The sequence below is a fragment of the Panthera onca genome, chromosome F1, assembly GCF_046562875.1.
Source record: "Panthera onca isolate mPanOnc1 chromosome F1, mPanOnc1 haplotype 2, whole genome shotgun sequence".
Taxonomy (NCBI): domain Eukaryota; kingdom Metazoa; phylum Chordata; class Mammalia; order Carnivora; family Felidae; genus Panthera; species Panthera onca.
Genome location: NC_138355.1, coordinates 41675813 through 41691227, shown reverse-complemented (window position 1 = coordinate 41691227; position 15415 = coordinate 41675813). Strand labels below are relative to the sequence as shown.

At 40.2% G+C, this 15415-nt stretch overlaps 1 protein-coding gene across 5 annotated transcripts in view; it reads right to left on the bottom strand.

Annotated features, from left to right (window-relative positions):
- The window catches only part of NR5A2 (nuclear receptor subfamily 5 group A member 2), a 135379-nt gene that overhangs the window by 43462 nt on the left and 76502 nt on the right, over positions 1 to 15415 (bottom strand). For all 5 annotated transcript variants that reach the window (XM_060644039.3, XM_060644040.3, XM_060644043.3 and 2 more), the window contains one exon: positions 8707 to 8854. In XM_060644039.3, coding sequence (XP_060500022.1) covers positions 8707 to 8854 — 148 coding nt within the window. The remainder of the gene's footprint in view (positions 1 to 8706; positions 8855 to 15415) is intronic.

The following is a 15415-nucleotide window of genomic DNA, read 5'->3' as shown; positions in this document are numbered from 1 at the left end:
CAAACACAGAGTTTAACCATTGTGATCAAATCTCTCTGTTGGATTTGGAAACCTCTTTTGTTAACCGGATTTAATGTTGCAAAAAAGTGAAAGGTAAATTCATGTTTCCCTTTGTTCCTGTTGCTTTGCTCTTTCTTGGGGCTCCTGGGTGGATCAGTCGCTTAAACGCCCGATTTTGGCTCAGGTCATGATCTCACAGTTCATGAGTTCAAACCGTGCGTCGGGCTCTGTGCTGACAGCTCAGAGCCTGGAGCCTGCTTCAGATTCTGTGTCTCCCAATTAGGGGCCAAGATGGCAGAGCAGCATGGAAGTTCTCTACTTCTCTCATCCCGGATTCTACGTCTCCCTCTCTCTCTGCCTCTCCTTCATTCATGCTCTGTCTCTCTCTCTCTCTCTCTCTCAAAAACAAATTAACATTAAGAAAATTTAAAAAAAAAAAAGTGCTTTCTTATTGCACCCTTATCCCCAACCTCTCTGCGAACAGGGACACTTATGATGGTAGAAAGTCTCAGACCCAACAAGCTGCTGGGCCTCTGGAGAGCTGGGCAAAAAAAGAAGGGGTATCCTCTTTCTTTTTGTAACACCTTACATTTCCTTCTCCAACAGTGTACTCCAGGACATTTGCAGGTGACTCTGGAAGTGCTGAGGGAGCTCCGGACACCAACTGTGCCCCCATGCACACACCCTCTAGGGGTCTGGAGCTCAGGAAAGGCAGGTGCAGGAATCCTGACACAGCCCAGGCCAGAGCAACTTTTCTTTCTCAAGACCACTCCACAACTGGCCAATCATCAGGTGACCCTGCAAAACTATTTCCTCTGCACAGGAGGTGGGATTTTGAAAAGCATCGTCACGATTTACACTGCAAAGCCATGCTACCCGTCCGGACTTGGGTTCACAGGTGGGACTGCAATTTAATCAACCAGTTTTCACCCTCCTCTGCACGATTAGGCTATGCTGCCCAAGGGGAGCCAACAACCAAGCAGGTGGCATGAGGGGAGTATGCATGGTGAAGTCTTTTCTCAGCACAGGACAGGACAGGACAGACCAACCTTGGTGGTCGCTTCGTAATAGTCTTTCTTACTGAGCAAAACAGCAAGGAGTCTTCCCTTCAGGGGCCCTGACTGAACCGCCATGCTTTCTGGGCTATGTTAACACAGAAGCCTCTACAAGTCTCTTAATGACTCCACGTTTAATATTCATACAGGTCCTTATAGTCTCTTATCAAGTGAGATGTGAGATCACTAGGTGCTCTGCAATTCTTTGCCCATTTATAAAGCCTTCATTTTTCAAATGAAGTGTATATATATGCCAGTCTTCACAGTGATGAGAGTTCCCATTATGTGATTGCTTGTGATCAAGTCTTAAGCTCTGCACAGAGATGCTGACTTGAGCTTGGGTCACATGAAACCTGTCTCCCTGTTGGCATTTTTGCTTGACCAACTGCTTTGCAGGGAGCTTGGACAGTGCATCTTGGCTGGGTTCTGATATTGAAAATCAGGAGGAGAAATGATATTCTTAGGAAAGGAAAACAAAGGATAGATCTTTATTTAAATAGTAAAGCAGAATTACTACACATAATTCAAATAAAGAAAAAAATACCTATTACATCAAAAACTAAGCCTACTGGAAAGCTAATTGCTGAAATTAAATTTTCCCACCTAAAAGACTGAACTCATCCACACTTTCCAGCTCGTAAACGCAGTGCAATTTTATTTACTATTAACAATGTCAACATCATAATGCACAAACAGAGTTATGGCGGGCCCCTTCAGCAGAGTGGAAGGTTCTACCTGAAGGTAGAATTTACCAATTCTCCCCACCAAGGAGCTTCATCTCCTGAACTTTAAAGACACGTTTGGCTCCTCTCTTTTCTATCTGAGGGTTTTTGATGCTGACGACCACCAAAGGGAAAGAGTATGATCACCAAGTTACTTTTGTTCATTTTCTCCTTTTAACATTACAAGGAGCGAGCTCAAGTAGATAAGAAGAGAGACAAACAAGCAATGAAGGCTTATGATCATTTAGCTTTCCTAAAGTTCAGTAAATAATCCAGAGAAAATGCTAAACCTCTAGGCAACAGTAACTATAAGAAGGAATTCTTTGGTGAGGGAGGTACCAAGGTTATGAGGCAAGTGCTTTCTACAAGCTTCCTGAAGCTGAAACCCAGAGCTCACCTCATCATGAAACAAACAAACAAAAAACAACCTATGATATATTTAGAAGCCAAGGGAAGTAAAAAGCTTTATTATTAGTTAGCATTTTCATTCAATAAAGATGGGAAATTTACATAAAACAGTCCCCTGTTTACACATGAGAGTTTGGTTTTCTTTTTGGTCTATATTCCTTAGAGAATTTTCTATTTTGTCTATATAGATGGCGCCTTAGTATGTATGTAGTATTTTCAAAATATTGGTTGATGAGTTCAAATGACTGTGAAGAAGATACTGTGCCGTTGCAGAGAAAACACAGCCTAGCATTTGGGGTTGTTAGTTCTAGACCTGGCTCTGGTCCTATAATGTTGAATAAATCACCTAGTTTTTACAACTCCAAAATGGGAGGGAGACGATGTCTTAGGTCCCTTCCTTCTGTAAGAGAGAAACTGAGTGATTTCCCACCTGAAGATGTTTTATTATTAACACTACCAAAGAAAAGCACTCCTGCCACTTCCTTCTCTGGCTCATTTTGGTATCAGACACTCTCAGTGTCTCAGTTTCAAACAGAACCGAAATACTGATCATCAGTACTTAATTCCATTCATTATTTTATTCACAAAGGAAGACTCTGTTTAGTCTCTAATTTCCTTATAAAAACCCCTTTCATAATGTGAAGACTTATAGCTTTACTTTCTAAACTAAAAAAATATGTCACATTCTCTAATATTTATCCATAGGATCTATTTTCTAGCCTCTCTCTTAAAATTTTGTGCCTGCATTTTTATTATTGTTCTTGCTAATTTTTCTAGTTTCCATTACTTGTTTGTTTTTTTTTTTAACTTAGAAGTTGGAAGGTAAAGCCTTCTTTCATTCATGAATGCAATAAATATTTATTAAAAACCTATATTATGTCAAGTGGTATGCTAGGAGCAAAACAAATATACTTCCTGTGTTCATGGACATTCTAGTTTATTAACCTGATAGATAAGAGGTCTTTGCTTCACTAAAAATACTAGAACAACCGTAGAGCACTCTTTGTTTAGTTTAAGTCTCAGACATTTCACCAACAGCTTGGATGGTAATTTACATTAGAGGTAATACGTTTAACTCTTCTAAAGTAAAGGAGTTGGGGCGCCTGGGTGGCTCAGTCAGTTAAGCGTCCAACTTCATGAAGCTCAGGTCACAATCTTTATGGTTCATGAGTTTGAGCCCCACATTGGGCTCTCTGCTGTCAACACGGAGCCTGCTTGGGATCCTCTGCCCCTTCCTCACTCCCATGTGCGTGTGCTCTCTTTCAAAAATAAACATTAAAAAAAAAAAAAGAATAAAGTAAAGGATTTGTGATCTGACACTAGAGAATGCCTGAACCAAACCTGGAGATGAGGCAAACAGCCCTGCAGCCAGCTTTGTTCTTGAATTAAGCACGTTCAGCACTTCTTACCAAGAAGGCTCAGGCGGCAGTTTCGTGAAGGGCATCTGATGGGCAGTAGCTTTCCCTGTTGAGCCTCCCCCAAGGCAACCACAATGCATCTTCCCTGGGGCAAATGCCTCCATGCGGATGACTCTTGCCTGGGATGTGGGGTGGTATAATCAATGCCTCATTCAAAATTTAGAAATTTGGTGTGAAGCAAAGAGCTACCATGATGAACAAAGAATATGACTTTGTCCATCCATTTAAGTTGTAGACAAGATTCCATCAATGTCAAGGAGTTGTACAACATTCCTCAACTACTGTTAGTTAACATGGGCTGAAAGCCTATGATTTTGCATTTGCTTGGAACAGACATGCATTTATCACCTGGTTTTAGTCATTACTGTTCTTTTTAGATTTTCTGCAAACTTGCTTTCCCAAGGAGCTAATAAATGAACATTTCCCCTCATACACTGGGAGAATGCAAACTGGTAATAGAAATAACTTAATTTTGAGGTGTCAGTTAGAGAGTTCTCTGAAAAAACTAGTCTCAGAAAACTAACCTGCACCTGAGGTATGACTTTTAGCTAAACTACCTCCTACTACATGGTACAACCCACTTTGGTAAAGGCTTTGTTTTCAATTTAAAATTAAGGAAATCCATTTATGCATCTATTTCATCAGTAACATTTTGTTAAGTCTCTACTGTGTACCAGGCAATGTGCTAAAAACCGGGGATACCGAGAAAAAGTAAAGGACAATTTCTAACCTCAAGTGAGACCCAGTCTAGAGCATGTCTGCACAGAAACACTGCAGGGCAGAGCAGAATCTTCCACCATTTCAGTGCACTTAGCCTACACTTGGGGTAGATATTAGCTATGTTTTAGGCTGGGAAAATCCCTTCAAAGAGAATAACAATCTCTTTAACTCAGCTGAATATAAAAGAGTGCTTTGAGAAATACTGGCTAGCCAGAGAAGAGAATAATTGACAACAAATCAAGGGCATTTATTAGGGAAGATAAGAGGCAATAGGCCTCTAGTACTTTCTCTAGCCACCTGGGAGGTAACAAGAGTCCAGCGGCCTCTAACCATTGAGTCTCGAGGCTAAGAAAATCCAAAGGCCAGAGAGTAACCTCTTAGTTGGCACATTCTGGTTACTCGTTCCTTTGAGCACTTAACCCATACTACTAATATTCCTGATGGGCTTGGACATATAATGACACCATTCAGGATGCTGTAGTTAAAAACCAGGTCAGCTTCCCAGTTCTGCCTTTGTTTTCAGGAGATCAAGTTTGTGGGAATTCATGTCTTCGGAATGCATGCAGTAATGACGTTATTTGAGGGTCATGATTCCACACACATCTTCTACGAGATTTACTTCTGCATTGTTGGTGAAAGACAGAAAATTCCCTTTCATCGGTCACTTTCATTCCCTTTTAGAAGGTGGGACTACAAACTGATATATAAACTTCAAAAATGTTATTTTATCTTCTCTTGAGTCATCAGTTGTAAATGGCCAACTTAGAATATCTCCTTTTCTGCCAAATTATCAATGGGTTCAAATTATGTTACCTCATGGAGGAAGATATATTTAACAGTGTTTTAAGAAAACATTACAACTAACTAGCAGACTGGACTCCCAGAGTCTACTACATTATATACACAAAAATATCCTGAGAGAAAGGGCATTTTTTACTTTTACTTTTATTCAATCAGCTTAACCAATTGATATCTGCTCCTGGATATAACTTGAGGAAGAGAAAAAAATTAGGCAGCAGAATGGAGAATTTTTAGCCAACTATACTTTTAAGTTTAGTCCTGTCATTAGCTTCTTGTAGAATCAGGAATCAGCTTTAGTGAAGAATGACTTTTGGGAGGAGGATGGTTGCTACTGGAACTTGATTTGGCTCAACTAAGCGACTATTGCTCCTCTAGATTTTTCTTTTACAAAATTTTTTTTAATGATTATTTATTTTTGAGGAAGAGAGAGAGGCAGAGGGTGAGCAGGGGAGGGGCAGAGAGAAAGGGAGACACAGAATCTGAAGCAGGCTCCAGGCTCTGAGCTGTCAGCACAGAGCCCAACATGGGGCTCAAACTCATGAGCCATGAGATCATTACCTGAGCCAAAGTCGGATGCTTAACCAACTGAGCCACCCAGGCACCCCGTCCTCTAGAGTCTTCTATTCTGGTTCAAGCACCCTGAAACCTGGGACTCATGTGGGACTTCTTCCTCCTAACTGTCATTATCCCATGGTTTGCATCCTATGGACTGTTAAAACCAACCCCAAATATACTTTCCATCCTTGTTCCTCTCCAGTCCACTTTCCGTATCACTTCCAGAAAAGCAAATCAACTTACATTACCCACCTAACTCCTTTTTTAAAGAATTTGGCTATACTTTCTAAATGCCCAGAGAATGAAGACCATGGCACCTCTTTTTGTTAACCACTGCATCCCCAATGCCTATCTTAACACCAGAAACATAGTAATACTCAGTACACATTTGTTGAATGCCTTAAGACTTTCCATGACTGGGCTTTTGCCCACCACTCTGGCCATAACTGAGGCTTCCCTCAAGCCATACTGATGTCCTACTAGCTCTTGAACTCATCTTGCTCTCACTTGCCTTCACGCTTTTGCATCAGCCAATCTTCTGGCTTAAAATGTTGTGCCTACTTGGGCTCACGTCCTACTTGCCCTCACCAAATCTAGGTGGGAAACACTGTTTCATCTCCCAAGAGAATACTACTATAATCCTCTTTCAGCGCCGCACTTGACCACTGATCAGTCCACAAAGTCCTCATTTTCCTCCAGGATCAGAGAGGCTCAAGGCTGGGCTGGGATCAAAACATCCGTTTTCAGACTTGATGGGGCTGGGGTGGGCTGGGGTGGGCTGGGGCTTGCAAGGTTCATGAGGGTTTGAGATAGCAGGTACTGACTCTGGACGCTGCTGTGCCTTTGAAAGGTGGCTCTGCTAGGATTTCATTCCCATTACAGGAGTAACAGGTGTTCGGGGTTAGTCCAGGTACCTAAAGGTTAACTGTCCCCATACCTCAATAAAACTGCCAAAAAAAGCTTATTTATTGTTTCTCTGGAGGAAAATGTTTTCCATGTGCAAATCGGAAACTACCTGCACTTTATTGCCAGTTACTGTTTCTTGCTTCTTCAAAAATAAACTCTAAGCCAAAACTCTATGTACCTCTGACATGAAAGCCATGCTTTCCTTTTTTCCCCTTAAGCAACAAACAGGTGTAGTTTTAAGAGACACTGAGCTCGTTATTCAGTGGTGTCTAGGTTCAGTACACATTTGTTGAATGCCTTAAGACATTCCATGACTGGGCTCTTGCCCACCACTCTGGCCATAACTGAGGCTTCCCTCAGGCCACACTGATCTCCTACTAGCTCTTGAACACAATCAAATAAGAGAGTGTGTGGCTGAGGTTCTGGTAAATATAGGGCCCAATGGTTCAGGATGGTAATTTGTAAGGTTCAGAGGTTACAAGCACTTCAGGACCACCATCCCACCCCCTACTTCCATTGTACTGGCAGAGAACATAAGAATTTTGAAAAACGATGAAGGAAAGACTAAAAGGGAGGAAAACGAAACACGGTTCATGGTTAATCTCTCCATCTTGAAATGCAATGCAGTTATTCACCTAATTTAAAATATGATTGAAGTGACAGGACTCTCTTTAAATATTTTGTCCCTAAGATGCTGTAAGATTTCTTACACATACATTACCACGTTTTCCATTTAATTACTGATCAAAAGGCGCTAGTCGAAAAGACGAAGATCTTGCCATAAACCAGAATGATTTGTGAGATTACAGCATGTAGGCCTGTGCGATCTTCCTCTTGATTTTCTAAACACTGTTCATGGGTAAAAGATGTAGACTTACTTGAGTAGAACTTTCCTATTTATAGTGGTTAATACAGAAACCACACAGGATCCAGTCCTGGCGTTGCAAACCTTTGAACACCACATCTATGAAATTCTGTTGTCTTTTTAAATTTTCAGTAACATTTCTCTTTGCTATATTTATCACATTTTCCAAAATATGAAAAAGTTCTTTTTATTTTAAATGTTGACTACATGTGAAAAATTAACTCTGGTTCTATTACTTCAAACTATCCCTTTATTAGCAACAGTTGTGCAGTGCTGTCACGAAGAATTTTAAAATGAAAGTACCAAATTTGGAGAGTAGACACATCTGTTTTACTTCGCAGTTTGTTTTATTGTTTTATTTCTTCGGCTATGAATTCACAACTATCTTATAACTGAAGACTAAAGAAAAAACATATGTTGGTAAATCTGATTTCTGCAGTGTTTTCACTCGGGGGAAGTTGCCTCCCTCAGCTGTCTGCCAATAAGTAATAAATGGACTTGGCAAAAAGTTTATTTAAGTTGGCTTTATTAAGCCAACAAAATACAGAAATCTAGTATGGGACAGGCAGAAAAATCTGTTCCTTTGAAGTCAATAAAAATCCATCTCCTTAATCCTTTTTTTATTCCAAGCAGTGGTGATTTTTCTCAACTGACTCACTGAGAACCTTGATTTAGCCAATCTGTCTTGCTTAGTTATCTTTCTTCTCCAAAGCTTTCCTAAAGAAGCATCCTTTCCCCTTGACAACCATCATCTTTTATACTTGCATAGTGATGCATCTGGTTATAAACATTCTCTGGTTAATCCTGATAGAGATTTAAGAAACAGGCTTTTAATTACTATCCATCATTTACAGTAAAAACAGCAGTAGCTTGCAAGCTGCAACAAAAGGCACATAGAAATCATCAATAGCAGAAGGATGGCTCCAATTCGATACCATACGTCCTTCCTAAGCAAGCTCCATTCAACCTTCTGACACAGTTTTATATAACTGCTGCTTACTCATTATGTCCATTATGAAAGAAAATTCAGGACTCCAGTCTAATAACTCCTTTTCCACCCCTAACCCACCTACTAACAAGCTATGAATCATGCAGAAGGATATACATAAAAATATATTCACGCTTGAAGATTTCGTGATTTGAAAAGAAGGGCATTACCTTGGTAGAACAAAAACATGCATTGACTTCAAGACACTCCGAGACTGGCATCATATAGTAACATTTGGCTGTATGTAGTATGAGAAAGGATTCCTTACCTAAACTAAAGAGCACCAAGAATTTCAGACACACAAACTCGCGTTGATCGAACTGTAGAGAGCGAAGCTTTGCCACTAACTCCTGTGCGTGACTCATGAGATTGTTGAGGGTGGCCCCGGCTTGTGATGCTATTATGGAACAGTCCACCTGCAACACAGAATGACAGTTTTAGTGACTATCAGAATCAGAAACATGTATTTTAATTGAAACTTTTAAGAATTGTGGGTAAAATCAGATTCCACTATAGATTCACAACAGAGGAGACATTACCTGTGAAAATAGTTGGACACATGCTATTATTTTGAAATGTATCATAATTACTCTGAAAAAAACCTAATCACTTTGATAAGTTTTGTAGGGAACAGATTTTTTGCCTACCTAAATTTTACAGGTATATACCTTCGTCTTTTTTCTATTGTGACACGACATTACCAAGTAGGCTAAAATTTTTAACTCTCACAAGTAAGTTTAAAGAAAAATGTACGATCCATACAAAGTGAATCCAGAATAGCATTCTGTGAGCACGTAATGATATTAACCAGTGCATGAGGAAAGTGAAGGCAGAGATAGGTTTCTATTTTTATTTTATTAAGAGACTATATTTTAAAGTAGTCATTGTTCAAGAATGCATGCTTGTGGATGATGAAAGAATCACATTTAGATTATTCTTAAGCTTGTTGCTTCCTACAAAGCAACAACTCTTTTCATATGATTATTAATACATTTTTCTCTAAAGACGGCAATGATCGTATTAAGAAAAATAACTGCTTGGGGTGCGTGGGTGGCTCAGTCAGTTGAGCATCTGACTCTTGCTCTTGGTTCAAGTCATGATCGCACGGGTTCTCGACTTCAAGCCCCACATTGGGCTCTGTGCTGACAGAGCAGAGCTTGCTTGGGATTCTCTCTCTTCCTCTCTCTCTCAAAAATAATAAACATTTAAAAAGAAAAAAGAATTTCTTGATTTGGAAAACAAAACAAAAAAGGCTTATTTTCTTCTTCATTAAAAAAAAAAAAGGTGCTGTAATGCACCAATCTTAGATTATTCATGGGGACATAAAAAGTTCAGCTTAGAATAATAAGTTAAGATGTTGGGATGGCTGTCAATGATGGTACTGGCTTTGCTGCTGCAATTATAGCATAATGGGAAAGCCCAGTTGGTACCTGATACCGCCATTCTTTTTGTACTGGAGAGCTCTCAGGCAACCAGATACTCTTTTAGGTGCATTTAATATTTGCAGCAGCAGCAAATTTGTCTGGGAGGCAAGTCCTCATCTGCCACTCACCCGGAGCAGACTGTATTAAATTTTTATATTTATTGACATTTCATTACCATAATTGACTGCACTTGCTTCTCCAGGAGAAGGCACAGGGCTGCCTCCTAAGCAGGAGAACGAGTCCCTAGAGTAGAATTTGCAATTAAAAACAAGGCAGAATGGATTTTTTTTTATTGTGTAAATATGATGAGTTGAATTTTCAGCTCTAACTAGAGAATACTGGGTGTACAGAAACCTTTTTCAAGAGTGGGAAAAATTATGAGTCAGTGGAAAGATGACCCCCAAAGGTGTCAATCAGTTTATAAAGAGTCAACTATGCATGAAAAAGCCACAGTTAATGTGTGTTCTAGGTATGCTGTCGTATCAGGCACAGCACTGTCCTACCAGCTCTGTCCATGTGCTGGCACCTGTCTGCTACATTTAAACATCAAGTGTTCTAAGAACTCTTTGGTTTCTGAGAATGTGTGAAGGCAAAGGCCAGTACAGAGGCAACCTGAACCGTGAGCTGGAAGCAGAGAGGACAAGCAGAAGAACACAGTGGAGCACTCTGTGAGGATCTGTGTAGCACCTAAAGGCATGTCTCAACTATCATTTTGCCAGTTCTCTTACAAGGGAACTTTCTACTCCGGGGAAGTTTCGCTTTACTTAAAAGTGGTGCCTGAGCCTTAAATTCTTCAAAACTTATACACATCGTCTAACTACCCCAGATAATAATAATATAAATCCTACAGAGACATATGGGACAGGTGAGGGAATGACAGCGGGAAGGTCCTGTAGGGTCGCGAAGGCCAAAGAAAACTGGGACAAGATAGGCAGAGATCTGGGCCGACATGGCCACGTACAAACAAAGCGTCTTAGGCAGGTCTTATGAGAACTCCATCCCTTAGGGCCCTGAACGTTAAATAATGCAGTGAAGGTAGATGATAATAAGGTGCCCCCCACTTCTGGGACCACCAGGAAATGAGAGTACCTGGGGTAATACTACCAATTCAAGCTCGGCATCAATTGTTGAATGCGCCACAGCTGAGTAGCATACTATGTACAGAGCACATGTTAATCAAAATCACCAGTTAAGCCTTAAGCGAGGAAGGTGCACTAAAATAAACCACAAATCTGTCACTATGAATTAACTTTTCTCATTATTAGGATAAAGTTAACTGAGTGTCGATATGTATATAGTTCCAACAAGTATGCAATAGGTTCAAATAGGAGAACCTCCTACTTGAAAATGTAGTACATTGTAACAAGAACCTAAAATCATTTTTTTAAAAGACAGGTTAATTAAAAGTTGATATATGTGCAGTTCTTTTTTTTTTTTTTCAGTTTTTTTTTAATGTTTATTTGTTTATTTTTGAGAGAGAAAGAGAGAGAGAAGGGGAGAGGCAGAGAGAGAGAGGGAGACAGAATCCCAAGCAGGCTTCAGGCTCTGAGCCGTCAGCACAGAGCCTGACACGGGGCTCGAACTCATGAACCGTGAGATCATGACCTGAGCCCAAACCAAGAGTCTGACGCTTAACCAACTGAGCCACCCAGGCGCCCTGATATATGTGCAGTTCTAACAGGGATGTGATAATAAGTTCAACTCCTAGAACTTTACACTTCAAGACATAGTACACTAAACCGATAGAAACTGAAATTGTTCCACAAGATTCTATAGTTAGACGAACTTCAGGAAATCAATCGGCATACCAACAACTTTCCAGCTATACATTTATTTACATGCTAATTTGAAAGCTCAAACATGCTTATTAAATGGGAGCTCCAATAACATTTCCTTCAAGGATAATTTATCAAATTGCACGGCTCTGAAGGAGGATAGGTGATTTATTCCTGAAACAGCACACACATCTGCAACTTCCTTACATTTTATTACGCACATAATTATGTTTTCATTGTTGAGGGCAGAGTTTGTGCCCATTTCAGGAGCAGCTGGCCTTGTCTTTTATGTACTTAGTAAAATTAATTTATTGCTCTCTTACATGTAATCTTCGTGCCATTAAATTCAAGGCAGATATTGAAGAAATACTATAAGCTGATGTCCCCTATGGATAAATTTCAATCATCATGAAGGTAGAAACAGTTTTAGCTAAATTGCTTTTAGTTTTTTAGTTCTAACAGCCGAAATTTTTGATGACTTATATACACTGTAAGATGCCTGTCATTTTAATATGACACAATGATAGAAGATAATGAAGAAGTTGCCAGTGGACCTTTCCCTTGGGATGATATTACAGTGGCTGTTAATTAGTTACAATATGCAAATACGAAAAGCGATCCCACCTTAAACTACTCTATTGTTAATACACACACACACACACACACACACACACACAAGTATTATGTACACACAGATATGTCTTATGTGCATGTATTTCTTTTATTTTAGAAAAAGAGAATGCAAGTAGGAAGAGGGGTAGAGGGGGAGGGAAGAGAAGAGAGGGAGAGAAAGAGAGACAGAGAGACAGAGAGAACCTTGGGCTCCAGGCTCAGCGCACAGCCCGACGCAGGGCTCTATCCCCTCGACCTGAACCAAAATCAGGAGTCGGTCACTCAAACAACTGAGGCGCCCAGGCGCCCTATGTGCATGTACTTTTAAAACACTGAATAGAAATGAATTTTTGTCATAGTTTTAAAAGGATAAAAGTATAGAATCGATCTGATAATACTAATAATATTAATTATTAGTAATACTACTGATAATAGTTATTTCCTTTTTGCTTAACAAGATTTTTAATATATGCTTACGTAGATGGCTGATTAAAAGATATAATGAAAGCTTACAATCTGACCTTAGGTTTAAGCAAGAAATTTGGTGTGAATCACCAAATCCTCATTTTAATACTAGGTAGTGGAGCCCGGGGCTGCTGTCTGCAGTGGGATTATTTCAGTTCCTCTAGTTCTCAGTGAACCATGAAGGGACTCAATTGTGCAGACATTTATGTAGCAAACATAATGTGCTAGGCAGTACACTAGTCATGGGACTTAGGAGAAAAGTGGCGCTGTTTTATCTAACTTTTCTTCTCTCTCTTCAAGCTCCAAGAAGCAGTTCCCTGGAACTGTTTCTTAAAACTAAGTCTAATCTTGGGGGGCCTGGGTGGCTCAGTCAGTTAAGTGGCCGACTTCAGCTCAGGTCATGATCTCGTGGTTCATGGGTTCGAGCCCCGCATTGTGCTGGAGCCTGCTTCAGATTCTGTGTCTCCTTCCCTCTCTGCCCTTCCACTGCTTGTGCTCTCTCTCTCAAAAAGTAAACAAACATTTAAAAAAAAAAGCTAACTAAGTCTAGTCTTTTTCTTCCTCCTCTGTTGCAATAAATGCACCTTATTTACCATGAGCTGAGTTCAGTAGGAAAATGCCAGAACACGGGATCAAGGAGCACCTGGGGCCTCACATTCCTCAGCTTGTCTAGCAGAGCTGCTATCAAGCATTGCATGGACCTGACATGCAGTCTCAAGGTGACAAAAAATCTCTTCCTGGGTTTCCTTTGTGTCAGGACGATAGCCCTGATATTATGGACTGAGGCATATTTTATATGACTGTTCATCTTAAAATACTCAGCATAAACATTTTCATTTGTTCCAGAAGAAATCATCACAGGGAAGTTGAGAAAATTCTGTAAGTAAACCTCAAAATTTCTTTTTGTTGTTGTTATACATAAATGCTAATTTATTTATTTTTGAGAGACAGAGAGAGAGAGAGGGCAGGAGAGGGGAAGAGAGAGGGAGAGAGAGAATCCCAAGCGGGCTCTGTGCTGCCAGCACAGAGCCCGACACACAAGCTCATGGCCTCACACACCATGAGCCAAAACCAAGAGTCAGACGCTCAACTGACTGAGCCACCCAGGCACCGCAAACCTGGAAATTTCTAATGAGTAATTTGGGAGTCCCGTTATTTCTTCTGGTTGAGGCTGTAAAAGGTGGTGGAGTTTAGGTAAAGTTCTATCCAGAAATTCTTTGTCACTGCTCCTCTAACCCCGGCAGGATTTAAGCAATGGTGTCTGCCTCAACCTGCAAAGGAGTTTGGTCAAGCACCTTCACTTTGGAAAGAAGGCACTTCCTTCTAGAAGTGGAATCTGGACAGCTTCAAATGCCCATGTGATTCCCTTTGCACTTCTTCCACTGAACCTTCCTCCCATCTTATCTGAACCTGTGTCACGCGGCTTTCCTGTGAAAGTGCACAGTACAAAGCACTCTGCGAGGGTCAGTCATCACAATCATTAGATGATAAATTACACCTCTTATCACCACTGAGTGCAGGACTGTGTCTAATTTTCCCCCTCACATCTTTGATAGGCCCTCAGGAATATTTTTAGCTAAATGAATAAAGCTGTTCCTCTCCCCTAGGTGAGTGTTAAGCTGCTCATATGGGTATTTTGCTTTATTGAAATAATTCTGTGGAATTTTTTCACCACGATATCAACATCATGACTCTATACGACGCATCATGGAAACAGGCTTCTATCATTGTTTCAAAGTTCACATTCTGCACAAATCTGTGGTAGTAGGTCAATGTGTTTCAGTGGCAGATGAATTATTTGATTTAGGAAAGTAAGAAAAACCCACATTTAAAACACTTTTCTCCAAAGATTGGAAGAAAACTCAACAAAGACAGCTGATTCAGGGTGGTGGCATTAGGAATGACCCTTTTTCTTTTTTTCTAGCATTTTCTTCATGCTGAAGTAACTTCGTAACAGTAAGTAATAAACAGGTGAAAATACTCCTGGGAAAATTTATATTTGTTTTTACAATGTGTTTACAAGGCCACACCAAAAAATATATATACAACAAAAACATTTATTTATTCAGACTCACTGAAAAAGAAATGAATGTTTTGCTTGGAAGTTCCATAGAAGGGGTCAGGCACTGACATGATACACGAAGACCAAATTGAGAGCCTATGGTGACAGCAAGCTCTGTACATCTAAAACCATACAGAAAAGCAGTCTGGTATGTTGGTTAAGAACACAAAGTTTGGCACGAGGCTGCCTCAATCTGAATATTCTACCACTATTTATAGTTGTGTTTTGGCCTTGAATCAAATACGTCACCTCTTTTTGCCTCAGTTCCTCATCTGCAAAATGGGGATAATAATAATGATAATAATAGTACTTTCTTCATACGGTTGTTGACTTCATAACTGTCAGCTACATGCCAGCTTAGTTTTGATAGTTTCTAATTTTCACATCTGCACTTTACAGAACTATTTCTTGTAATTCCTACTATAGTCCTGTGAGGTGGTTTCCACTACAGTCCCCACTGGATAGGCAAGGACACTCAACCTTGGAGAGAAAGGGGGCTGCTCAAGATGACACAGCTAGTAAGTTTTGGAATGGGGACTTGAACACAGGTCAGTTCTCCTCTAAACTAGACCACATGTGTACAACACACACACACACACACACACACACACACACACACACACACACCATTTTCATACC